The sequence below is a fragment of the Capra hircus genome, chromosome 10 (genome assembly GCF_001704415.2).
Source record: "Capra hircus breed San Clemente chromosome 10, ASM170441v1, whole genome shotgun sequence".
Taxonomy (NCBI): domain Eukaryota; kingdom Metazoa; phylum Chordata; class Mammalia; order Artiodactyla; family Bovidae; genus Capra; species Capra hircus.
The window spans coordinates 50,479,678-50,507,141 of record NC_030817.1 but is presented as its reverse complement, the minus strand read 5'-3'; the positions used below and the strand labels follow the sequence as shown (position 1 = coordinate 50,507,141).

At 44.8% G+C, this 27,464-nt stretch overlaps 1 protein-coding gene across 2 annotated transcripts in view; it reads right to left on the bottom strand.

Annotated features, from left to right (window-relative positions):
* MYZAP (myocardial zonula adherens protein) overlaps nt 1-27,464 on the bottom strand; it is a 115,068-nt gene that overhangs the window by 74,889 nt on the left and 12,715 nt on the right. For both annotated transcript variants that reach the window (XM_013967112.2, XM_005685718.3), the window contains exons 2-5: nt 26,559-26,645; nt 11,040-11,195; nt 7,354-7,446; nt 3,382-3,495 (exon numbers count right to left, since the gene is read on the bottom strand). In XM_013967112.2, coding sequence (XP_013822566.2) covers nt 3,382-3,495; nt 7,354-7,446; nt 11,040-11,195; nt 26,559-26,645 — 450 coding nt within the window. The remainder of the gene's footprint in view (nt 1-3,381; nt 3,496-7,353; nt 7,447-11,039; nt 11,196-26,558; nt 26,646-27,464) is intronic.

Genomic DNA, 27,464 nt, shown 5'->3' with positions numbered 1-27,464 from the left:
GAGCCACTGGGGAGAGAGGGGAAGACTAGGAGAGTTACCCAAATTCAAATAACTGCTTTCACTAGGGACAGGAGTATGGACAGTATTAACTTTCTTCTCTGTTAAAATCTTCTACATTTTCCAAATTCCTAAGTCAGAAAACAAAATAGGTATTTTATAAAAAGGAGGTATTCCCCCTTTTTTAAAAAACAGGCTGTTTACTTCAGTACCTTTAGACGAGCTGCCGGAATAGCAACAACATGGCTGTGGCTACTATGAGGCTGCATGCGCTTCACATTCCTCCCTCAGGCAGAGAGGGGTGGTAATGAAGGGAGGACGGGCAACAGAGTTTACAATTGCCTGACAAGTGTCAGATGCCTGATGCTCATTAATCCAGACCGCCCATTGAAGCAGGAATGCTTAAATTAACACTGTTGCTATTTCATGCTTAACTCTCATTACAGAGGAATGTCTTCCACAACCCCAGAATTCCCCGCACTAGACACAAGGCAATTTCTACCACCTCCTACCGCCTCCTGAAGTTACCTACAACTCATATAGAAGAGCTGGACATTCTTCTAATATAAGATGTTGGTGTTGGACTCACTTCCTAACACCTCTTTGTAACTGGCCAGTCTCTGAAGCTCCTCCACTCCTGAGCCTCCACCTTGGATAATAAGCCTCATTCCTAAACCTATTTAAGTCAGTAAAAAAGGATTTTTAATGGTGGTATATAGGTATGAAAGAAAATACAGAAGCCATTTGGAGGCTGGAATCACAGAACATTGGCGATGCAAGGAGCTTGAAAAACCACCTGGCCAAGCATCCTCTCTCCAAGTCCCACTGGATTTACAGAGACCCGTCCTGTGCTCAGAACCTATATCAGATGCCAAGAGACCAGGACTGGAGCTACACTTCGTTCAAGCAATTTCTGTTGGTCTCAGTTTGTTTATCCATCAAACAAGGGGGTTGGAGATCATCTCAATTGTTCTTTCCAGCTTTGACATTCTGTAAAGTCGAACTGAAGACCTGGTCTTATTGTCATTAATAATGAAAATGGGGTAGACTAGACAGTGGAGAAGGCAACGGCACCCCACTCCAGTGTTCTTGCCTGGAGAATCCCAGGGTCAGGGGAGCCTGTGGGCTGCAGTCCAAGGCGTCGCTAACAGTCAGACACGACTGAGCGACTTCACTTTCCCTTTTCCCTTTCACGCATTGGAGAGGGAAATGGCACCCCACTCCAGTGTTCTTGCCTGGAGAATCCCAGGGATGGGGGAGCCTGGTGGACTGCCGTCTCTGGGGTCGCACAGGGTCGGACATGACCGAAGCGACTTAGCGGCAGCAGCAGCCGACAATGGAAGAAATAAGAAGTTAATATCTTCAGACTCATGTGAGTTTCCTGGCCATGAGACAGTATCTTTCTTTCCTCCACTCCTCCCCTTCCCCTGCCTCCACCCACTTCTTTTTATTTTTCTCAAACAATTTTTAACCTTTTCATTATAAGGCTCCTCTGACTGCCCTGGAATAAGAGACTAGACTGTGATGAGGAATCAGTCAGGGTCCCTGGGTTAGGGTGGACCCTGTTCTAACAAACAGCTGACCTTTGAAGTGAATGCCTGGAGTGTCAGTGATGGGGACAAAAATGTTGCCTGCCTGCCTGCCATTCCAGTAAACAATGCCATCAGCCAGGGCAACCCACCTGACAGTGTGCCCTGAGGGGAATGCAGGATGGGAAAAAGCAGGATACCAGGCCTAGAGAGTTAAGATGCATACCAAAGAAATAATGTCCATGAGCCCAGACTCTTACATCTTATCATACATAGAAAAGCATTAAAAACGTTAACTTAAGATGTCTCTCTTTTGTGATTAACAGCAACCTTCTGATGTTTGACTACATTTTTTTTTTTTTTCAGCCAAAACTCCTGTATATCCTGGTCCTCCCTAACTTCTTTGGAACAGTTCCTCAGAACTCTCTTGAGAGACTGAATCCTGGGCTATAGTCCTCAGGGAGGTCCCCAAATAAAATAGAACTCTCAACTTTTAGGTTGTATGTTGTTGTTGTTGTTGTTGTTGTTTTCCAGGCAAATCAGAAGTATGATGGGGAAGAAAAAAACACAGATACCAACCAGATGTGAAGTCAGGTAAGATACAGCCTTTCCTGGTTGGCCAGGGTGAGAATATGTCCGAGAGAAAAGGAAAGGGAGCCTGGACAAGCCCCCTTGATGGCAGGAGGAAGGGAAAACAAAGGCTACTGAATAAACCAGACCCAAAGCAGGGCCTGGCCTGAGGCCAGGGGACAGCTGGCATGCTCTAAGGAGAGCCAGGAAAAGGGTGGGACTCAGAGCCCCACCAGAAATGGGCTTCCAGACAAACCCAAACACAAGGCCTGCCCCCACTGTGGGACTATATCCTAGCTTCGATGCTGGCACTACTGCCCAATCAGCTGTCAGCAAAAAGTACTGGATCCTAGGGGAAGTGGATCATCCCAACATAAAATTTGTTTGCTTATCTAGCAAATTATTTATAGAGAACCAGAAAGGATATGAAATAGCTTGTGTGAACTTTGAAGAGGAAGGTAAAGAGATAAGAGCCAAATAAAGTTGGAAGGGGACAGAATCTATTATTTGCATGTTTGGAAATTAAAGCCCGAGGAGTCTGTTGAATATAATGTTGAATCTAATGCTTGGCTCTAAACATTTTCAAATTTATTTGCATATTACATGGGGGGCTCAGTTGAAAGAGTAACAATAGGCAGCATGTGAGGGATTAACTCCCAACAAATCAAAGTAATAACGAGAAGAATCCCCTTGGTGTGGGTTGACCACACATCTGCACACGTGTAGGATCCTGGCTGCTTTTGGCATCCCTGTCTGGCACTACCAGGTGTTCTCTGGAAGGCACATGACTTTTTCTTTTAATGCAAAATAATTTCCACATTAGGAAAACATGCCTAATAGTCTTTGGGAGTTACTCATCATGAATAAATGAGGATTGCCTTGGGTTAAGGCCATCTTTCCTGTGACTGGTGAGACTTCTCCTAACACTGTGGCATGACGGAGCAGGTGATATGTTGTTTCTGGCACTGATGCTTAGGACCACTCAGGTGTCTAGTGGGACAAGTGACATCACTAGCGCTGAACTCAGGATCTAAACTCCCATTTTAATAAGGGCAAAAACAACTGCAACTGCAAGGTCGGGAGTCTCAGCTTGGAAGCATTTCCATCAGCTTCCTTCCTTAACCGTCTCCCTGGCTCAGCCTTTACTGTGACCGAGTGTATTCTGAATAATGAGTCGAGAACATTCTGTGACTTACTCTAATACAAAGACACAGGGCCCACCCTTGGCTAAGCTCATATGCACCAGAACAGAGGACAACCCAGCCAATGGGGAGCAGATGAGTACCTGCAAGCTGATGGAGTCTGACGCCAATGCCGCGTTCATGGCATTAAAACTGTCCAGGGCTGACGACTGGGTTTGGATGTGATTCTCCAGGTAGTCCTGCTTTGCCTGTGAAACCTGGACAGATTGAAGAGACAGTTACACACAACCAAACCATACGTGCTCACAAAAATCTTCAGCTAGGTCACAACTTTCTCCTGAGGGCAGACACATCAGGGTCAATGATACTTCAAGTACAGCTTTACATTAAAGAGTCAACATCTGCATGACCCAGAGAGCAGAAAGGCAAGACAACTTTTCCTCTGGATGATATTCACTCCTTCCCCAACAGGGCCTCACTTACTTCTCACAACGCTATGCAGCCCCCAGAACATGTCTTTTTATAGGGAGGAAAGGGAAGGAGAGGAATTTGAATGCAAATATACAGCTACCTTTACGACTAGAATCTAGCTGGATACGACTTTGTACAGTCTTGCTTTTGCCTACTCACCACAGAAGGAATATGCTTTGGACTCACCCAGTTCCCAGGAGTCGTTTTGCAGCTGCTGTTGTGTTGTCTTTGTTGGATGTATATTTAACGTGTTTCAGAGGGTTTCATCAGAGCCCAGTCTTAAGCTAGACCTTAAAGAAGGGCTGGGTATAGGGAAAGGCTAGGAGGCAACAGAACCAGAGGTAAGGTTCTGGGAGGCTCAAGGGTTGATCCTGTGAGGCCTGTGGGAGCCACAGGAAGCAGTCAGGCATGAGACAGGGAGAGGTGTACCCTTGGGAGAGGAAAGAAATAGCAGGCCAGGGGCAGGAGGTGTGTTCCAGCTCAGGGCACATTCATACAGCCAATAAGTTAGCATCTTTTTTTTTTTTTTAAGATTATTTTTGATGTGGATCACTTTTAAGTCTTTATTGAATTTGTTACAATATTGCTTTGTTTTATGTTTTGACCTTTGGCCTATGAGGCATGTGGGATCTTAGCTCTCCAACCAGGGATCGAACCCACATCACCTGCATTGGAAGGTGAAGTCTTAACTACTAGACCGCCAGTAAAGTTCCACGTTAGCATCTTAACCTGGCTACAGTCTGTGGTGCGACCCAGAGAAGGAGGAGACTGCAGGTAGAGATGGAGCTCCTGTGACAGTCTAGATGAGAAAACGAGGGTGTGCAGGAGGTAGCCATGGAAAGCGAGGGGCAGAGACCTGCTTATGCATGCAAGTCCAGTCCTCTGGCTTTAGTCACAGTCAGTGTCAGCGGATGGCAGAGGGAATTTCCATTGGCGGGTGACAATTTCACAAATCTCTTCCTACACGTCAATGAGAATGACAAGCTGGATATGCCTGTATGCTCCCACCCCGTATAATCAAGGCAGTAGGTCTTACTTAAGCAAATAATTTCACAGTCCAGACATAAACAAGACTCTAATACATGACTGTTGCAACTGTGCTCCTTTACTGCAGATGTTAACTTTTATGGGAAGTATGTCATACAGAATAGACTTTTCCTTCAAGGTTATTAACCACAAATATTCTTTTAAATGTTGTTCCCATAAAGCATTAGCTAGGTTAAACCAGAGGAAGCTTATTTTTTCTTTAATTTTGAGTAGGCAATATATTCCTAGAGTTCAAACATTTAAAAAGTAGAAAAGGCACTAAATATTTCTAAATATTAGACACTAAACAAAATATTTTTTCACTCCTGTCCCATCTGCTCAGTTACCACCGTGTCCACTCTGCACCTCAAGTAGGAACCACTGTTAATTACTTTCTTGATGATCCTCCCAGTAATTTTTTGTACACACACAAAACAATCTAGATATATTTATTTTCTCCTTAGTTTACATAAATGGTAGTATACTATACATGACATTTTCCTGTGTCTTGCTTTTTCACCACTTCCTCTGTATCTTTGAAATTTTTCTGTATCTTTTTGAAGAACTTACTCATTTTTATTTTTTAACAACTCTGTGATTGTAGAGATGTAATATATATTTTTTAAATTTTCTCTTTCTTAATGGACTTGTAAGGTTTCCAATCTTTTTACTATTATAAACAATGTTTAACAACTAAGTTTATGCATACATCATTTCACATATGTGAGAGTTTTTCTATAGAATAAATTCTTAGGAAAAGAATTGCTGAGTCAAAGGATGTAGGCATTTGTAATTTGGGTAGATATTCCAAATTGCTTTCCCTAAAAGTAATACAAACTACATTCCAAGCAGCAATCTGCCTGATCCTCTATAGCACAGCTAATACAGCATCTTGTTCCACTTTTGCAGTTTTGCCAGTCTGCTAGATAAAAATTATATCACAGACCTTTTTAATCTGAGTTTCTCTTATTGAGAATGAGGAATTTAAGATCTCTTCATCTGTCCCTTACTATAAATTATCTGTCACAAATATTTTGCCTATTTTTATGAGGTGTGGCCTTTTTCTATTTGATTCATGGGCACTTTTTTAAGTATCCAGAATATTAGCTTACTAGTCGCTCAGTCATGTCTGACTTCTTGTGACCCCATGGACTGCAGCTCGCAAGGCTCCTCAGTCCATGAGATTCCTTAGGCAAGAACACTGGAGTGGGCTGCCATTTCATTCTCCAAGCCTACTACCTATAGTACGAAGGCAAATAATTTTTCCCAGGTTGTCATTTGACTTTGGTATTTTTGCCAGCACTAGTCTTCATTTTAATGTAGTCAAAATTATCAGTGTCATTAACTCTTCCTTTAGTGAATTTGGAATTGCATCTCCTCATAAGATAATACCTTCCCCTGTCCAAGAGTGTAAAACAATTCACATATATTTCCTTCTGGCACTAAGTTTAACAAAATCTACCCAGAATTTGTCCAGATATAAGTCTGTCCCAACAGCATATACTGACTGCTCTATTTTCCTCCCTTCATTTAACGTGCCACATTTATCATAGATTGGGTTACATTTCTGGGCTCTTTTTCATTAATGTCTATTTATTTATGTGCCAATACTATTCTGTTTCCATCTCTGAGGCTTTCTCAATTTCTTTCTAAGTATTTCTCAATATTAAGAGGCCTAGTCTCCTTCATTGCCTTTTTATCCCCCCAGAATTTTAACTCTTCATATTTATTTTCTGTACACCATGGAACCACCTAGTTCAGTTGTAAAAGAACAACATAAAATAAAAATCCTTTAATACTTTTACTGGGTAATATTAAATTTACATATCAACATGCATGGTATTAATGTCTTATGATGTTGAATCTTCCTTTCCAAGTATATGACGTATATGTCTTTCTACTCATTAAAATTTATTTTCAGATATCTGGTAGTTTTTTGTTGCTTTTATTTTCTCTAACTGGTTTTTTGCATATTGCAATCTATTTGTCTATGTCCATTAATATTTCACCTTGCTACTTTATAGAATTCTTCTGTTTATAGCAGTTTTTTCATTGGTTCGCTGGAGTTTTCTGGGTATGTAGTCATACAGTTTGTAAACTGTGATAGTTTTTCATCTACCCGTCCAGTTTTTATACCTCTAAATCTATTTCTCTTGCTAAATTCCATGGCTAGTCTCTCCAGTACAATGTCATTTAATAATAATAGAGCTGGCTTCCTCATCTTGTTCTTGACTTTGGAGGGAATGCTTTGAAACTGAAAATTATTCTTGCCACAAAAATTTTCCTTCAAATAATAAACTTCATTCTGTGATAATATTCCCTCAGTTTATGTACACTATGATTCCAGGGACTTCCCTGGTGGTCCAGGGATTAGGAATCTGCCTTCCAGTGCAGGGGAGGTGGGTTCAATCCCTGGTCAGGAAACTAAGATTCCATGTGCTACGGAGCAACTAAGCATATGCCACAACTGGGGAGCCCACGAGCTGCACCGAAGACCCAGTGCAATCATGTTCCTGTGATTCCACTCACAAGGAACATGGTAAACTCAAGTATCTCCAGGCACTAGCAACTGGGAGGGAGTTCCAAGCCCTAGTATCCCTTCACGTGATGCTACTTACTGACAGTTCCTGGGTGAGCTGTCGAATCTTCTGTCTCATTTCATCATAGTCTCCATACATTCTCTTTCTTACTTTTTCCAAAGTGGCTCTCACCTGCAGCCCACAAAAATGCTGGTTAGAGATCAAGCTACAATATTTTCATGTGAGATTTCCAAAACATTTAAGAAACCCTAATAAGAGAAGGGCCTCACAAAAAAATAATCTTAGGAACAGGACAATTTGGGATATTAAGAAAGAGTATCACAAGGGAATTATCCAAATAATAGTGATAATAATAAATACACATTGTGGATGATATATAATTATTAATAAATATTAATTATCAAATAACACGCTCTGAAGAAAAAGTGGTTTATTGAAATTTCCCTACCACCCTAGAAATCATATTCAGGCAGGATTTTTCCCCTTTTCCTATCACATATTTCTATAAGTAGGAACTGTTTAACTGGTCAGCTTCGTAAATACATGACTATTGTTGTTGTTGTTGTTCTATCGCTATGTCATGTCCAACCGTTTTGCGACCCCATAGACTGTAGCCTGCCAGGCTCCTCTGTCCATGGGATTCGCCATGTAAGAATACTAGAGTGGGTGGCCACTCCCTTCTCCAGAGAATCTTCCCAACCCAGGGATCAAATCCATGTCTCCTGCATCAGCAGGTGGATTCTTTACTACTGAGCCACCAGGAAAGCCAGAACACATGACTAGGCAGACCAAAACGAAAAACAAAAAAAGGGCACCTCTAATTTTCCCTATCGCTGTCCTGACTGCCAGAGAGCAAATAAATGTTTGGAAGGTAAGGAAGGAAAGGATGAGCTTAGAGAGCCCATAAACGTGCAAGTCAGTTCCTCAATAATCACCAACACTACAGAAGGCAGTAAATATAAGCAAAGTCATGGTGATTCCCCCAAACGCCTGTTTATACAAACTCTGCTTAAATTTCTCTATAATACCACTTCCAGAGAAGTAATGGGGCCTTAAATACCTTCTCAATAAAAACGAAAAAACCTAACAAATAGTTAGGTTCACTATCTTCACTCTTCTTCACTCTATCTTCACTCTTCTTCTGGTGCTCCCTTGGTTGAATGAAGAACTCAGGGATTCTCCTACAAAAAAGCAGCCTCAAAGGAGCCCTCTCCAGAAGGCTCTGGAACTTCTATCACAGGGAAGGCTCAAAAGCAGCAGTTTGGTTAGAATGAGGGGTTAAGTAGGCCACAGCATGTGGGGACTTAATTTTGAAACTGTATTTATACAACTAGTACATTGCTTTAAACTGTATGTTTATTAGGAATGACTGGATACTGGTGGAGATTTCAGGGCAGGAGAAGGCAAGTCACAACACCTTGCCCTTCCCAAATGAACTGTAATGATAGAGTCTACTTTCTCACCACCGAATACAAACATTTTGGGGGAAATGAGGCCAAAAGCAACAACCTTTTCATTCTGGGCAGACAGAACGGCTTTCATCTGTGACCCTGAGTTGGTTCTCAGCCTACTCACTGTTGGGGAGCGGGTGGAGTTGGATGTGACTCCCATTGGCAAATACTGCGAGTCCACCCACAAGTGAGGGAAGGCGCACAAACCCATAAACACACTCAGGAATGAGTAGCCTGGGATGGGTCTGAAGCCAGCCACAGAAAGTGGGACCAAAAAATTAATTTTAAATTGTAGATCACAGTGGAGGTTGGCAATTCAGGTCAGAAATTCTCACGTGATTTGGACACCTGACAGCCTGAACCTACGATTTTGTCTTGGACAATCTGCAACTCACCAATCTGCTTAGCAGGTTTACGTCTGAAGTGGTGCCATGTTATTTGGGGCATCTCAGTGAGAAAGGCATAAGCATTTGCATGAGAAAAATAGGGGCAACCAAAAAGGTACGAGCTGTCCCTACACAGAAACATAGGAATGGGCTACTCTGAACGGTTAAAAATGATCTTCAGGGTTTGGATGACTGGGGCTCTGAGGTTGACAGTTGTCCGACAGGCTCTACCCGCTTGCGTATGAGTATGGCTCGTCTGGCTTTTCTTCATTTTCTCTGTTAAGAATTTATTATCTTTTTTATTCCTTAAAATTGTACAACTATCCAAATGTTTCAAGACAATTAAGAAAGGTACATTTATTATTTTTTGATGTTTGATAAGAGATGCTCTTCTCAAAAACTCAAAACAAAAGCTGACCACACGTGTTTGTGTACTACTGGCAAACATAGCCAAATAAAACAGAGCTAGTTTTGACCTTAACGATCCCTCCTCAGCCCTCATGATCTATAAATGAGAAAACTGAAGCTCAGATAGGGCAGAAGTTTGGCTGGGTCAAACAGCTGGACCTTGAACCAAGACCCATGGGGACTCCATTGCCCATGCTGCCCCTGCTTCTCACGAGCACTCTTTAGTCCACAGGCCAGTGTCTGGGACAGCTCATATCCTCTCTATCTAATCACTCTGGTTTGACAACAAAGGCACTGTTCAATCTAGGGAGACACTGGGTAGACCAAGAAAGAATGGAGATGATGGATGGATAGAAGGAAGGAAGGAGGGAGGGAAGGAAGGAAAGATAGATAGATGATAGATGAAAAGGTTACAAGGAAATACTCCAAAATGTTAACAACTGTTCTGGTTGAATCGTAGAATTGTGGGTGATTTTGTTTTCTTCTTCATACATCTTTATATTTTTCAAAAGTTCTCCAAAGAACGTACACTTTAAAAGAAATGTAATATTAATTACAAAGAAATGGTATTAATTGGCCTGGGTTAGACAATGTCTACTGTGGTTGACTTCTCAGCATCTGTTTCAACCCAACTGATTGGCCTGAACCATCAAACCAATTCCCAAGGCCCATTCCCCTTGCCAGTGATGGATTCGGGAATGGGCATGTGACCTGGGTCCTTGCCAATGAGACACCAGGGCAAGTCTGATGACGGGTCTCTAAAGGGGAACCAGAGATGATTGTCTCCTTTTCCTTCTCCGGACACCACCATATTTTCAGACGATGCTGTGAGCCTAAGGCTGAAGGAGGAAAGAACCAAGGGAATCTCAGAAGTAGAACTGGCGCTTGGAGAGCCCTGTCTGGAGTGCACCTATCCCTAGACTTATCCCCACATGAGAAAAATTTGGCTTTTCTGCTACCTGTAGCCAAAAGTATCCAAATTCATACAGCTGTCCAAACTCTTATATTAGGAGTGTCCAATAAAATACGCAAAACTACCTAAGAGCCTCCTTATCATACATGGAAGAAAAAAGCTATTTGGTCTACTGAGTATCCTTACTTAATAACATATAGAACTTCATCCTATAACTCACTGCAAAATTACATGTGTGCTTCCCTGGTGGCTCAGACGGTAAAGAATCTGTCTGCAGTGTGGGAGACCTGGGTCCGATCCCTGGTCGGGAAGTTCCCCTGGGGAAGGAAATGGCAACCCACTCTAGTATTCTTGCCTGGGAAATCTCATGAACAGAAGAGACTGGAAGGCTACAATCCATGGGGTCGCAAAGAGTCGGACACAACTGAGCGATAACACTTTTCACATCACCGTGAAGATCTGTAGTGGTTTTTCCATCCAAAATGACGTTTAGAATTATTTCAAAATGACTTATTACGTTCATATCAGAGCTTCCAGCTCCACCCTCTTACATGCTACAAGAAGACTGTAAAACAGAAAAAAAAAAAAAATCCTTAAACTACTCACGTCTTTGATGTAGTTCATCTCTTCTTTCAGCTGATTGGTGGTCCACCCATACACCACCATTTCTTTCTGCTGGTTTTGATCTGATCTTCGCACCACACCATAGACAACACCCTGAGGGAGTTTCCTGGTCGATTCTCCATTGCTCAGGTCACGATGCTGAAAGAGGGGAGGAAAAGAGAAGAGAATGGTGACTCTTTAGGCTTTGTAGAGGCAGCTGTCATCACGGGCCCACTGAACATGGTTATGCAGGTTGTGCCCAGCACTGAGATGCCTGGCAATGGGGGAGGGGTGGCACTGCCAGTAGAAATCCAACCTGGTCTCTACTCACCAAGTCATAGTTGGCCTGTGCCTATCTTTCCCCTGGAAGACCAGCACCTTGCCCTAATTTCCACCAAAGCTCTGTCCCTTTATCAAGCAGCGTCTCTGCAGGAACCCATCTTCCCAGAGAAGGTGCCTTTTTGACACAGGTGCCTTCTGACAAAGGTGCCTAATGGACTTGTGCCATCCCTGATAGCAAGAGTGAGTGTCTGAAATCTCACATTCTTGGTAAAGCTGTTTTTATGCTGGTTCCTCTGTATGACTTCATCGTCATCACTAACTGTGTGGCCTGAAATGCAGGAGGTTGAGATATGTGGGGGGAAGAACGCCGACAGCCATCTGGCAGCCAGATTGTCCCCTGACGTTACAGCTGACCCTGGAGCCAGTTCTGAGGAAGGAAGGTGGGGTCCCCTGTTGTGACTATTCATGAAATACTTCTGAAAAGTCAGGCAGAGGCAGCATGACATCACTCCAAAAGAATCCTCTGCTCCTTGGCTCTCTCAGTTAAAACTCCCATCATTGCTGAAGTGCAAATACACTTGGGAAGCAGGGAGACGTGGCCAAGAGAAACTAAGATTTATTGAGCACCTTCTATAAGCTAGACATGTCCCTCACACATTTAATCTTCACAGCCACGCCACAACACAATGACTGTCCTTTCCACTTAATAGTGGAGAGAGCTTAAGTTCAGAGAGGTCAAGTCTCGTCTCTTGTTCATGGCCACATACCTAGGTTCAAGCCCAGTTCTGTCTGATACTAAGGACACCTCCCCATAGGCTTTGTTGGATGTAGAGGGACAGAGCAGGCCATCACAACATAGGAGAGAGGGGACAGGAACAACCTAAGACGAGGGACTGAGATGATAGAAAAACCAGCCTATGTCTAATCTTCCTTGGGGCTGACAATGTCACAGGACAGAAGGCTGAGTTTCATAATGGTAACTTTGCTCTTGAACTAATTTTTAAACCACCTGTGCATAAATTCTTTCTATGTACTTGCAAAACATCACTGACATATAAAACTATAATGTGCATGTTAAAATCATTCATTTGTGGCAGAATAGTAAGTCCTTTATGGCCCATTCAATCAAAGCTTGTAAAAGTTACCAAATTATTAATCATTAATGACCTCTAAGCTGGTGCTTCCCTGGTGGTTCAGACATTAAAGCGTCTGCCTGCAATGTGGGAGACATGGGTTCGATCCCAGGGTCAGGAAGATTCCCTGGAGAAGGAAATGGCAACCCACTCCAGTACTCTTGCCTGGAAAACTCCATGGATGGAGGAGCCTGGTAGGCTATAATCCATGGGGTCGCAAAGAGTTGGACACGACTGAGCAACTTCACTGGTACTGGTAATGACCTCTAAGGAGGGGATGGTAGGGAGGAGAAGGGATGCTGAAGGTCAGAATGAAATTTGATTTTTTTTCTTTATAACTTCATGTATCATTTGCTTACAATGTGACCTTTTGAAAAATAATTAATAAGAAGGGCTTTCCTGGTGGTTCAGTGGTTAAGAATTTGTCTACCAACGCAAGCAACACAGGTTTGATCCCTGGTCCCAGAAGGTCCTAAAGGGCAGGGAGTAACTAAGCCTCACAACTGCCAAGCCCGTGTCTGCAGCTCCCGAAGCCCGCACAGCTAGAACCTGTGTTCCACAGCAAGAGAAGCCATCTCAGTGAGAAGCCCACACGTCGCGATGAAGAGGAGCCCCCGCTCGCTGCAACTAGAAAAAGCCCACATGCAACAATGAAGACTCAGCACAGCCAAAAACTTTTACATAAACCTTAAAAAATAACAAAACATCCATTGCTTCCCACTCTTCTGTACAAAGTTGTTAAGAGATAAAATATGAGGGGTGGGGCACTTGCATTGCTTATGGAAAATGCTTTCACTAGAACTCCTCATACCTGGGCCCCACAGGCACTGAGGCAACTCTTAATGTTGATACCTAAATTTAGGTGAGTGGGGGGTTAAATGGCACTCAGCGGAGTGAGAAGCTCGGATTAGATATCCCAGCTTTACTACACATATAATCAGGAAGAGGAAAAGCTCTAATGAAACTCCCACATACCAGGAAACAAAAGCAAGCTCTTTCAGTCACCAGCTCCACCCAGTTCCTGAAAAACAAGCTGATGCTGGCCTCAGGCTTTGGGAAAACTTGTTTCTGAAAAGCAAAGGTTTTCACAGGTGGACTGTCCTACAGGAAAACGCTCAGGTGACCAGATCAAGAGGACTTGTCTCCCTGCCCATGAGGGGAGATGGGGACCACCACAGATGGAGGTATATGCAGACAAGCCAGGGACAACATGGTCTGTGGAACACATCCCAAGAGGTCGTGGATCTGAAAGTTACACACGTGGAAAGATATCAAAGATCTGTTAAGTAAAAAATAGTACATTTCGTATCATTTCTATTTTTTGCTTTGCAAGTGAGTGTTTGAGTGAGTAAAACATCTAGAAAGTTGGACTCCACATCTTCAATAATACTTTTTCAAAAAATGACAACTAAAAAATCATTGCAAAGTCAGGATCTAAACGAGAGACCCACAGGGAAGGGCCCAACACAGGAGCAGACCCATATGCATGGGCCACCCCACAAGGAGAGGACTCCTGAGGAGCTGCTGGGCTGTGATGGGGAGGGGAAGGGGTGTTTACGAAGAAAGAAAATAGTTTTTGGCTAGCCATTTTACTATACAACCTTTTCTTTAATCCCCACATTAACCCTACTGTGTAGATATTACTATTTCTTCCAAGGTGGGAGTATTCAAGTGCCTATTTGTGTTTCCAAATCTAGCTTCTTTCTTTAACCACAAAACCTTCAGGATAGCTTGTGTGTTAATCACTCAGTCATGTCCGACTCTTTGTGACGTCATGGTCTGTAGCCCATTGGGCTCCTCTGCCAATGGGATTCTCCAGACGAGAATACTGGATTGGGTAGCCATTTCCTCCTCCAGGGATCTTCCCGATCCAGGGATCAAAGCTGGCTCTCCTGCATTGCAGGCAGATTCCTACCATCTGAGCCACCAAAACCCTCAGGATAGCTTAGAGGAGAGGAAGTGGAGCTCACAGCTTTGTGTGGCCCCAGACCTCAGGGTTATGATAGCCAAGAGGGAGGCTCTCAGATTCAGGGCCTCTGGGAGGAGGTGAGCCCAGGATAGGAGACTCTTCTCCAACCTCCCAGGATCCATGTCCCTCCAGTCCCCCACTTCATTCCAGCCTCCCGGCCTCTTTTCTCTTCCTTTATCAGCCAACCTCCTTTGTGCCTCAGGCATTTACACAGGCTATTCCCTCTCACTGCAGAGCCACTGCTGGGCTGAAATGTTCTTCTCTCAAGGTCATCTTCACCAACGCTTCAGACAGTCAGGTCTCTACAACACTTACCACAACCATGATGGAGTAACTGTTAGCATCATGATATATGTAAGGCCTGTTTCCCTACCAAATCAAAGTTCTAAGAAGTCTAGGGTCTTATCTGTCTTCTTTTTCACCATAATCCCCAGCAACTAACAGTGATGGACACTTAATGAGTTCTCAATAAATACTTGCTGAATGAATAAGAAGCTTTAAAAGTTGGAAGAGGTTCTGGGGAATTACTCAGAATATGTAAAGTTGGTCCCCTGAAGAGAACACCCTTTGTTCCTCTAAGATGAAGCCACAGGGTGGGGGTAGGGGGTGATATTTGCCCCAAGCATAAAATCTATATCCAGAAAAAGTTGCAAAGTAGCTGAGACTTCCATTACTTTGACAAAACGTGAGCATGCTTTTGGTCAAAAACTGGAAAACCCAGATTAAAAAAAGAGTTGACATGTTTGGCACTGTGTTTGTAGCTAAATTTTTCTCCTCCCGTGTCCTTTAAAATAATCTCCCCATAAGATAAATATTAATTTTTAGGCATGATAACAGCATTGTGATTATATTAAGAGATAATCTTTATCTTTTAGAGAAATATACTAAAACTATTTATGACATCTGGGACACAGGGTGGAGGAAGTGGACGGGGGTGGAGATAGGGCGAGACAGACCATGGTTTGAGGGCTGTCAGCTGGGTGAAGGTTCCAATATTCAGTACACAATTCAGTCTCCTTTTGTTTGTTCGAAATTCTCCATAATTAAAAGCTTTTTCAACTTCTTTATAATGCTGCTAGGTATTAAAAAAGTCAAATTTTAAAAAATGTACACTGGGCCTACTAAAAGCTTCCTAGACATAAAACAACAGCAGATGAAATTGCCTTGAAAACAGAAGCCCTAATAAAGGCACAGAACAAAAAAAGTTTTTGCCAAAGAAGGGAAAAGGACATAATCAGCTGAAAGAGCATCCCAAGTCCCTCTGTGCAAAGGAGCAGAATTCATGACAGGCATTATCAGTAAACTAACAGAGACTCTCTCAAGGAAACTATTCCCTGGAATGTTTGCGTGACTTACAACCTACAGGCTTATGCTATGGCTGTTTTCCCTAAAGACACTGGGCAGCAAGCGCCTTAGAAAAGAAAAACGATAGAAAAGTAACTCAGCCTAAACTCCTGCTATGGAGGTTTTATAAATTCAGTGATAGATGACCATATTTTCTAAACCTCAACTCAGAATATAAGATCTTGCAACGAGATCACCTCTACAGAGATTATCTAGAGACAGTGGCTCTATCTGTTGTAGTCACTGCTAGATCCTCAGTGCTCACCATAAACAGATGCTCAATAAGTACAGTTTGAAGGCAAGAAGAAAGAGAAAATAGTTGGAATTGTGCCTGTGTCAGAATATTTGGAGTATGTGGCCATCCAAGACACTGATTCTACAAAAGAAAAGCATGTCGTGGTCAAGAAGGGGTCTCAGACATAAAGAACGGACTTGCGGACTTGGGGAGGGGGAGGAGAGTGAAATGTATGGAAAGAGTAACGCAGAAAATTACACGACCATATGTAAAATAGACAGCCGACGGGAATTTGCTCTATGGCTACGGAAATTCAAAGGGGCTCTGTTATCAACCTAGAGGGGTGGAATGGGGAGGGAGATGGGAGGGAAATTCAAAAGGGAGGGGATATATGTATACCTATGGCTGATTCATGTTGAGGTTCGACAGAAAACAACAAAATTCTGTAAAGCAATTATCCTTCAATTAAAAAATTAATTAATTAAAAAATAGAAGGGGTCTCAGAGAATAAATAATTTCAGAAACACAGCCTACCACAAATCCAAACTAATGCTGGTAGACTGCCACACCAGCCCCTGGCCCCAGAGACCAGGATAGGCAGCTGGTCACACGTCTGGCTACCAGTATGGCTTCGACGGCCTGAAACATGAATTGAGTGACTTGAAAACTAGAAAGTGAAAGTGAAGTCGCTCAGTCGTGTCTGACTCTTTGCGACCCCATGAACTGTAACCTACCAAGCTCCTCTGTCCATGGGATTTTCCAGGCAATAGAAATGGAGTGGATTGCCATTTCCTTCTCCAGGGGATCTTCCCGACCCAGGGTTTGAACCCGGGTCTCCCGCATTGTAGACAGACGCTTTACCATCTGAGCCACCAGGGAAGTCCTTTTCAAAACTTTTGGTTTTGGACTTCTCCCAGCCAGGGGGCTTCCCTGGTGGCTCAAACGGTCAAGAATCTGCCTGCAATGCAGGAGACCTGGCTTTACTCCCTGAGTTTGGGGAAATCCCTTGGAGAAGGGAATGGTAACCCACTCCAATATTCTTGCCTGGAGAATCCCAGGGACAGAGGAGCCTGGCGAGCTATAGTCCATGGGGTTGCAGAGTTAGACACAACTGCGCCACTAACACTTTTTCCAGCCAGAAGGCAGGAGGTGACCTGGGGACTCTTTCAATGCTGAGTGTCTGGGCGCTGGATCCATCCTGCAGGCAGAAGTGATCACTTTCAGGAATGTGGTCTGACCTGTGTGTCCATCATAGCAAATTATGGTTCCTGGTCATTATTAATGCTTGACATTGTTTTGTCCAATTATGACAAAAATGGACACTATAACTGAGCCTCTGGGGCTCTTCCACAGTCTGAGAGAGCACTAGGACTATTCCCTCTGGAATACAGAGGGGATGGGCAGGCTTGTCCCCTCAGATAAATGGAGACCTTTGAGTAACTAAGATATTTGTTGTTTTTAACTATCTCACAAGAATGAATAGAGACCGCTTCCTACGTAAACTTGTGGTTGGAAAAAGACAGATCACTTTGAATGCTTAAAGATGAGAAGGAAAAGAAAATTTCTAGTCAAGCAGAAATCACACAAGAGGGACTTTCCTGGGGGTCCAAGTGGCTAAGGTTTCCAATACAGGGGCCAGGTTTGATTCCTGGGTTAGGAAGATCCCCTGGAGAAGGGCGTGGCAACCCACTCCAGTATTCTTGCCTGGAGAATCCCATGGACAGAGGACCTTGGTGTGCTACAGTCCACAGGGTCGCACAGAGTCGGACACAACTGAAGCAACTTAGCACGCACGCACATAGAGAACTAGAGCCCTCATGCCACAAGGAAGAGTTCACGTGCCGCAACTAAGACCTGGAGCAGCCGAAAAAAAATCTCACAAGAAAATGTAGTCCTATAGTATCCTTAGAAGAGTAACTTCTTAAAGATAATACTCCATTCTACACAGACAATAGCTGCTTAGGCCTAAAAACTCCAGGAAAAAGAGAAGAGTATCTGAGGGGAGGCGGGGGGTCAGTTCTCTTCTGGAACCCAGTGGTACAGTACACACCTTAGGTAAGTTACCTTGACTGATACCAGACCTTCCTGATAGGAGGAAGCATGCAAGCTGACGTCACCATGACGACTTGCCAGGGCACAGACCTGAGTAAGAACTGCAAAGCGTTACTAGCTGTGTGGCCCTGTGCACGGGACTTCCTTCAAGGTCCTGAATGTAAAATGGGGATAATACCATCGATTTCAGAAGCTTGTTTCAAGGAAGACGCGGAACAACATAATGAGTCATCTGGTGCACTGCCGGGCATACTAACAGATAGCGACAGATTCTATAGTTTGTGGCGGTGGCTTTAGATTTCTGAGTATCTGATTTCCTACTAGATTCTCCATGCCCGTCTGGATGCTTCTGCCTGTCTGTCCACCTCTCTCCTCTGGCGTCTTTTTGCTGTCCATCTCAGTCATCAGATTCACTCTGACAGTGACGTGCTCACGCTTGAACTGGCCTTGGTTTCTCCGCATGAGGAAAGAAACACCAAGTCTTGGGAAGTTAGGAAAATGGAAGAGGTGTGGCAGCAGTTCTGTACACGGTCTCCCGTCTCTCCTCAGTGTCTGATGAGGTGGGGGCGGGCACACTGCTGGGGCAGCCATTGAGCCCCGACCTTCTATTAAACCAGTCACTGCACCTCACTGCTCTACAGATGGCACTGTCATTCATATTTATTTGAATAGAGAGTCCCAGAACTAAAGAAATTTAGAAAATTGCTGCTCCAGGCTAACATTTCCACTTGCCAGAAGAGGAAATTGAGGCCCCTGGAGTGGCCCGCCCATGACCTTGAGGTCAGGCAGCCAGGACCAGAACCCAGGACTCTCTGCCCTTCCAGGGGCTGCTATCTCTGAGAGGCACAGAGAGTCCTACACAGTATCACCAGGGAGGCCCCAGCTGCATCTGAATCACGGCAGTGTACTCCCTCACCTGGCAACAGCCCGGGATATTGTGTAAATAGTCACACCAAGGACAAGAACTCAGCAGGCCTATACATCCGGGGCTTTTAAGGCTTTAAAGACTTAGAAGACTATAAAACCAAACGGCGAAGGTTTCCTTTTAACCATTTTACTGGACTATGAAAGCCCCCGACTTTTCCTACATACACGTATATCTGCTCTCTCTCAGTCAGGGTTCTCCAAGGTTTACGTAAAAACTGCTTCTTTAGAAACATACGTCACTCCAAGGATATCTATGACAGTGGGATGTTAGCTGTTCAAAATATTATCTACTTCAAGCTACTTAGTCAATTGGGAAAACTTCACCACTGCACAGACTCAGAATCGGCAGAGCTCAGACAGTATTCTCTAAAATTCAACTATATAGTGAGACCCTGATACAATGTGATAAAGGGGGTGTTGATTTGGTTTCTTATTTGTGTGTGTGTATGTCTATGTCTCTATAAAAGTATACTCCATACAGATTTGGATAGGAATATAAATGTATACACATTCACAAAGTTCTTTGAAAATGACAGGGGTTTAATTTCAAAATTATTTACTACCAACTTTAATGTTCAACAATTTAGTAAACATGTCAATTCCTCAATATGAAATGTGTGTCTACAACCCAATCAGCATTTCCTCTTCCCTATAATTAATGACTTTTAATATGTAACTAAAAGTTCATCGCTCATTCACCGGAGTTGTTAATACAATTTAAGGTGATACTAGTTCACAAAGAAACTTATCAGGGGTTGAACTGTGTTCTGCAAATAGAGAGCATGCTGGAGTCTTTCTCCCCAGAACCTCAGAACTGGACCCTATTTGGGGACAGGGACAAGTTAATAAGAGGTCATTAGAGTAAGAGCTAATCCAATATGACTAGTGTCCTTGTAAAAAGAGGACAGTTTGGATCCAGAGACATATACACACAGGAGAACACCAGGTAAAGCTGGAGTGATGCTGCCATAGCTGAGGATTGCCAAGAGCCTCCGGAAGCTGAAAAAGCCAAGGATGGCTGCCTCCCTGGAGCTCTCAGAGACAGCAGGGCCCTGCTGACACCTTGATCCTGGACTTCCGGTCTCCAAAACTGTGACACTAGTTTCCGTTGGTTAAGCCCCCTTGGTTTGTGGTACATTTTATGGCAGGCCAAGGAAACTAATATAAAACTGAATCACCACAATCCAGTCACTCACTAAGCACCAACCACATGCAAGGCAGAGATCTAGGGTCTGGGAGACAAAATTAAAAGACTGCACGTTTTATGTGTGTGCATATATGTACACAGGGCTTCTCTGGTGGCTCAGATGGGAAAGGATCTGCCTGCAATGCAGGAGACCTGGGTTCGCTCCTGGGTTGGGAAGATCCCCTGGAGAAAGGAATGGCTACCCACTCCAGTATTCTCGCCTGGGAAATCCCATGTATAGAGGAGCCTGGAGGGCTATAGTCCATGGGAATCACAAAGAGTTGGACACGACTGAGCAACTAACACACACACACATATGTACATGTTGTATCAGACTTGGCAAGAATATGTATGTGTACATATGTGAAGTACTTAGCAGCAGATGGCTAGGTGCTAAGGGAGAGGGCTGCCTGGGTGTCCTGATGCTCAAGAGAGGGAATAATCACCCAAGCACAGGCAGGCAGGAGGGTCTCAGGGAAGCAGGCCTTTGGTGGGGCCTTTGAGGATGAGAAGACTTGGATAAACTGAGAGACGGCTGGGGAGAGGCTCCAGGCACAGGCTATAGACTTAGCAAGGATTCTAGAGGAAGCAGATGTCATGGGGTTACGAGATGATAAGTAAACCTGTCTGGTGAGGGCAGAGCAACCAGGAAAAAAGGAAGAGTTAGTACTAAGTGGATTTTAGATGGGCCAAGTGGACATGCAAGAGGAAGTCGCTGCAGGGTCTGAGTCCTGCAGTCCAACCAGCAGTGCCACAGTGGAACCAACAAGCGAACCAATGCACACTGCTGACATTTCGACATTTATTTCCTTACAATAATCAAATATAGCTATCTTATTTCAAAGAAGAAAGGACTTCCCTGGTGGTCCAGTGGCTAAGACTCTGCGCTCCCAATGCAGGGGGCCTGGGTTTGATCCCACATGCTGTAACTAAGAGCCCACATGTTGCAAACAAAGAGTGAAGACCGAAGATCCTGCAACTATTTACCTGGTGCAGCCAGGTAAACATATAAATATTGAAATAAGAGGAGAGGCATCAACTCATCATCTTCTACCCTTTGTCATCATTTGCCATTTTATGTCAGAGGGCCAAAACCAGGACTTAATCAGGTAGGTTATTTGAGGAAGAAGGTTCTAGTGAAAATGAATTATTCTGGAAAAGGGAAGGTTGGACTCAAAAGAGGAGGAGAGAAGGGAAGGGGGTGTCAGACTCCCAGAAGTATAGGGAGTTGGGTGCAGAGAACTGCCTCTCGATTCCCTCCCCTCGAACCCACACACCCTCCTCGTGGCACCCTTAACATCTCTGCCTCATTTCCAAGATGACGCCATCAGTCCCCTCGAAGTACATGGCTCTGAAGGGGACACATATGAGGAACAAATAATAGAGAAGACACTCGTTCTCACTGGCCATCAGGAAATGGGCATTGAGACGCGTGGGGCGCTTTGTTCTCACAGGGTCAGAACATTGTCTAAGTGTGTTACCTATGTTCCAATCAAGCCGAGCACTTCCTGGTTATCTGTGTGCATGTTTAGTTGTGCCTGATTCCTTGAGACCCCACAGATTAGGGCTGTATCACTTCAGGCAAGTTACTTAATCTCTTTGTGCTTCAGTTTCCTCAACTATAAAATGGGATGTGTATGGGTGCTCAATCACATCCGATTCTTTGGACCCTATAGACTGTAGCCCACCAGGCTCTTCAGTCCGTGGGATTTCCCAGGCAAGAATACTGGAGTTGCCATTTCCTACTACGGGGATCTTCCTGACTCAGGGATCGAATCCATGTCCCCTACACTCAGGCAGATTCTTTACCACTGAGCCACCCATATCTGTGCACACCAGTGATCCAGATTTCACACTTTTAGACAAGAACGGGCACATTCGGGTGGTATGGCCATAGACTGGATTTCATATTTTTAAATACAAAAATAATGGGAAAACAGCAATAAAATATCTGTACATAAAAGGAACCCGTACATGTAAAGAACACTGAACACCAGCATGCCCACGGTAGGACAGGGCAGGGGAGAGCAAGGTTGGCATATGAGGTGGTATCATCACCCAAGAGGAGTTCTCTGAGGCAAGGTCTATGCAGAGAGGAAGCCAGGCCCAGGTGTACAGGCAGAGGGATGCTCAGAGGAGGACATCCGAAAACATGCAGCAGGCACAGCCCAAGAGGGAGGTGATGCAGGATGGGCAATTTCAGAAGGGAGAATGACTTCTCCCAGTGCCCGGGGAGAAAGGTGAAGAACCAGGGCCACTGGGTTTGACAGTCAAGGGGAAGCATTTGACATTTAATCCTCGCCTCTCTAGTCAGTGGGCTTCCCTTGTGGCTCAGACAGTAAAGAATCCACCTGCTATGAGGGAGACATGGGTTTGATCCCTGGGTCGGGAAGATTCCCCGGAGAAAGGAATTGCACCCCACTCCAGTACTCCTGCCTGGAGAATCCCATGGACAGAGGTGCCTGGTGGGCTACAATCCATGGGGTCATAAAGAGTTGGACATGACTGAGCGACTTTCACTTTTCACTTTTCTCTAATCAGTATTAAAGGCCAGACGCGGTTGGGGAACCTTTGCATACTCCAACTCAGTTACTCTTTGCAACCAGGTTTTCATGTGCCTACTTGAAAGATGAGGAAACTAGTAGCAGAGGAACAAAGTGTCTGGGAGTCATCTGGTGGACTGGGGAAAGCAGGTTTGGGGCAGATGGGATGTTCCATTCGAGAAAGACTAAGAGGAACAGGCACCCCAGCATCTGCCTTGGGAGCAGGAAGCCCTCCACACCCGCCTGAGGAACCCATGACTCCAGAGAAAGACGCCGCCTCTGTTGTCATTGCCTCCAGAAGCCTCTAAACACCCCATCATGAAGCTGGGCAACCTGAACCACCTGCCACACCCTTCCACCACTGCCCTGTGAGTAATCCCTCTCCCTAATGATGTGGGGCCAGTAGACAGAATGGCCCAGCTAGCAGTGGTGCTTATGTGCAGCCAGCTGCCCCATAGCTTCCTCAGGTCCTCAAAAGACATTATGCAGGGCTTACCTGGTGGTTCAGCAGTAAAGAATCCACCTGTCAATGCAGGAGATGCGGATTCGATACCTGGTCTGGGAAGATTCCACATGCCGCAAGACAGCTAAGCCCATGGGCCACAACTACTGAGCCTGTGCTCTAGAGCGCACGTGCTGCAACTACTGAAGCCCAAAGGCTCTGGAACCCATGCCCCCCAACAAGAGAAGCACTGTGCTGAGGAGCCTGCACACTGCAACTGGAGAGTAGCCCCTGCTTGCCACAAACAGAGAAAAGCCCGCACAGCGACGAGGACCCAGCATAGTCAAAAAAAAAAAAAAAAAAACGCTGTGCATCTCCCCTGACTGTGAAAAAGAACAGGATCCAGCTCTGCCTTCAGTGGGCTGCAGCTCTAACAGGGCCCCGGAAACCCTCTGAGAAGTTTCGCTTCATCAGTATCCCATCAGGCCATTTACAGCCTCTTCATCTGAGCGAGCTTCAGTCCCCCAGCTGTCACACCACAGACAAAGGAACCAAAGGAAGAAGTCACCTCGCCAGTGTTCTTGGTATCCTGCAGTTTTGTGGACTATGTACGATGTCACAGAGAGGGGCAGCCACACCGAAGGACATCAAGGGGGCTAGCAGCCCCAGGGCCTCCTCACTGGTGCTCACCTCTGGCTCCCAGTGACTCAAGACCAGGCACCTGGCCAGGATGTGGTGACAGAATCACCCAGAACAGCCTCACAGTTACCACCAGGACCTTCAAGTGCTGCCACCACCCAAGGACTTTGGTTCTGGGGTAAGAGCCGGCCCCACCCTCCTCCTCTCTACCCGTTTTTCTGCAGTGAGTCACCAATGCATCAGAGATTGGCACGCAGGCTGCACACCTCGTCTGCCGAGTCTAGCATCTGGGCACAGTCTCTCTCTGGAGTTTCTGCCCTGTGCTCCAGGAGTTCTTGGGCAGGAGGGTCCTGGGGTGCAGGGAAATTGGGAGGACTCTGGCCCTCATCAGCACCACTTTCATCTGGATTACATGAGGCTTCAGGATGACATTGTGATTTTTTTTTGTTTTAAAGAGGGTCTAACTGTTTTTAAAAGTTTGAAAAGCACTGTTCAAGGTCAACAGACAAATCGGGACACAATGTGAAGACCAACACGCCTGTGACACAGAACAGATTGCCACCTTCTTAGGTAATACTTGAGTCTTCTTGAGCAGTGGCATGCCCTCCGGTGCCTCACAGCACCTACCACCCCAGTGTTAGCACGCAGAATCCCCTCACAAACATCTTCCCAGGCGTGCAGCTCAGAGCTAACACCAACAGACCCAATTCCCCACTGCCTCTACCATGCATTCGGGGCCCTTGTCCTGTCACTTGCCCCAGCCCCTTCTCCAGCAAGTGGTCATTCTGACTCCCCATGTGCTAAGCTGCCCATGAGCCTCTGGACACAGCCTAGGGCCACTCCTCTGACCAATCTATCAGCTCTGAAAGGAGGGACAGAGAGGGGATCAATGAGGGCAGAGGGGACCCACACCTCCAGCAACACAGGCCCCTGGTCATCGGCCAGGGTTCAGCAGCCAAAGCCTGACCACTTCCACTCTCTCTGCCTATGAGCTTTTACCTCTAAACTTTTTCTTTGGAAAATGTTCAGCTATATAGAGAAGCCAAAAGAACAGTTAAGATATATTACCAATGTACCATTATCATGAATAAGACAAGTACCATTTTTTAATAATATGTAATATATGGGTTTATGTTCAAAATTGTACAACTTGATATTGTATCAAAAGATTCTCCAGGCAAGAATAATGGAGTGGGTTATCATTTCCTTCTCCAGGGAATCTTCCCAACCCAGGGATAGAACCTGGGTCTCCCGCATTGGAAGCAGATGCTTTAACCTCTGAGCCACCAGGGAAGATGTATCAAAAGATACATATATGTATATATATACTGGACCCAGGATTTAATCAACACTTAATTTATTATAATAATGTTAAGTCTCTCTCATCTCTTTTATCTCCAATAGATTCTTTTTTTTTTAATAACATTAAATCTATTAAGGGAGTCTGGTTAATTTTTTTATAGACAATCCCACATTTTGGATTTTTCTGTCTCTTTATTACTAGATTCAGTTACACAAGTTTGGCATGAATATTATAGGTAACATTATTTATTTCTTAACTGCATCATACCAGAAGTCACAGAATACCAGGCTGCCCAGTCCTGGCAAAGCCGAATTGGATCTCCTGGGAGAACCACTGGCTGCCATACTGTGGCACTGTGCCTCTAGAGCCTGTAAGTCATCAGTGAGGTCATACTCTAAGCCCACATCAATATACTGCTCCAGGTAATCTTTCACCAACTAGTTTTTACATTCATTGATGACCTGGCATGGGGGTAACAAAACAAGAAATTATCTAAATTTATCAGCTGATGTTATATTTTTTTAAAAAAAGAGCTTTCCCTTTTATAATCTATTACTATAAACCCATGAGGGTTTTTTTTAATTATTTAATGTGTCATAATTCATCATTGTCATTAATTCTTTTGATTTTGAAATGTTTCCATTTTTAGCAATGAGAGCCCTTTCAAACAGGCTTTTGGGTCCTTTGATACAGCCCAATTCTCCATGTTCCCAGAGCCCTGCTTACACTTCAGGATCCTAACACTCGAACTATCACGGCAGCTTGGTTTATTTATATGTCTGTCTCACCTGAAAATCTGTCAGCTCCTCAAGGCAAGGTCAAGGTCAGACTTATCTCTGCAGCCCAGCACTTAGCTCAGCAGCTGGCACCAAAAGGCCTGCTCGGCTCCTCCTCCCTGCAGCCGGGTGCCCTTGCCAGAGCTGCTTTGGGGCCACTCCTCTCCAGGCAGCAGCCCCATCCCAAGAGCTGGGCCTCTGGCTCCGGCCACAGAGAAAGGCTCAGGCCCCATCGCAGCTCACAATGGGCCCTTTGACTCAACTGGTCGGGCTCTTTCAGGAAAAACCCGTCCCCTGCCACCACACCTGTCACCAAAGCCAGCGCCCCTAGAGTTGCAAGGCAACACACAGTCGGCATTCACCTAGAAGCAACAGCAGGGTCCTGAGGCCACCCAGCCGGCCAGGCCGAGCAGCCTGACTTCTGGGAAGATCATGGGTGGGGGGCCTTTCATCACACAGCTGCTGACACGCAGGCTCTGTGAACAGCCTGGATGGAGGACAGCAGGGGAAGGGGTTCAAATAAAAGGGTACAAAGAGGGGAGGGACTTCCCTGGCAGTCCAGTGGGTAAGACTCTGTGCTTCACTGCAGGGGGCAAGGGTTCAAACTCTGGTCAAGCAACTGAGATCCCACATGCCGCACAGCATAAAACAGCAACAAACTGGTCAAGACTTCGCCTCAGAGATGGCTTACCTGCTCTCTTCTTTCAACCTTCTTTTCACTCGGCTCAGGCACTGGGTTCTCGGGAGGCACAGTCAGCCGTAGTCTGCAGACATTTGCCTGGGAGAGAAAAGAGGAGAGACCAGTTATAAACCTGCATTTGGGGCAGAAGGAGCCAGATCACCTGGGGTTTCTCGGAGCCTCTGACGCCTCCTTAGCAATGGGAATGATGGCACAAATCACACAGGGGACGCTGGGGAAAGACCAGCTTCCGCCGGGCCCATCACAGGCACTCACCACCTCCCTGTTTATGTTTTATGCTTTCCTTCTTTAGCAAACTACTGAATAGCTTCATAGAATTCAAACATTCTTTTAAATGGCTCATGTTCCATTACAGTACAGGATGATCTGATTTCAAAGTACAGCTAGAAGGGTAGAGGCCAAGCTATACACAGTGGTGGAGGGGTGGGAAGGTGCTTTCTACTTGACTCTATGTTGAATTTTCCTATAACAGACATGTACATGTTTAATCACACAAAAAAATTGTTTAAGTCTATATATCCCTGTCCACAGCAGCATTATTCACAATAGGTGAAAGGTGGAAACATCCCAAATGTCCATCAATGGATGAGTAGGTAAATAAAATGTGTGTATACATAGAACAGAATATTTACACGGCTGTATAAAGGAACAAAACTTCTGACACATGCTATGACATGGAGCAACCTTGAGGACATGATGCTAAGTGAAATAAGGCAGTCATGAAAAGACAAACCTGTATGGTTCCACTTACACAGGGTCCCCAGGGTGGTCAAATTCAGAGACAGAGAGAAGAATGCTGGTCACCAAGGACCAGTTATTCTTTAATAATATGGAGCTTCAGTTTGAAAAGATGAAAGACGGATGGTGGTGATGGTCACACAACAGTGACAATGTACT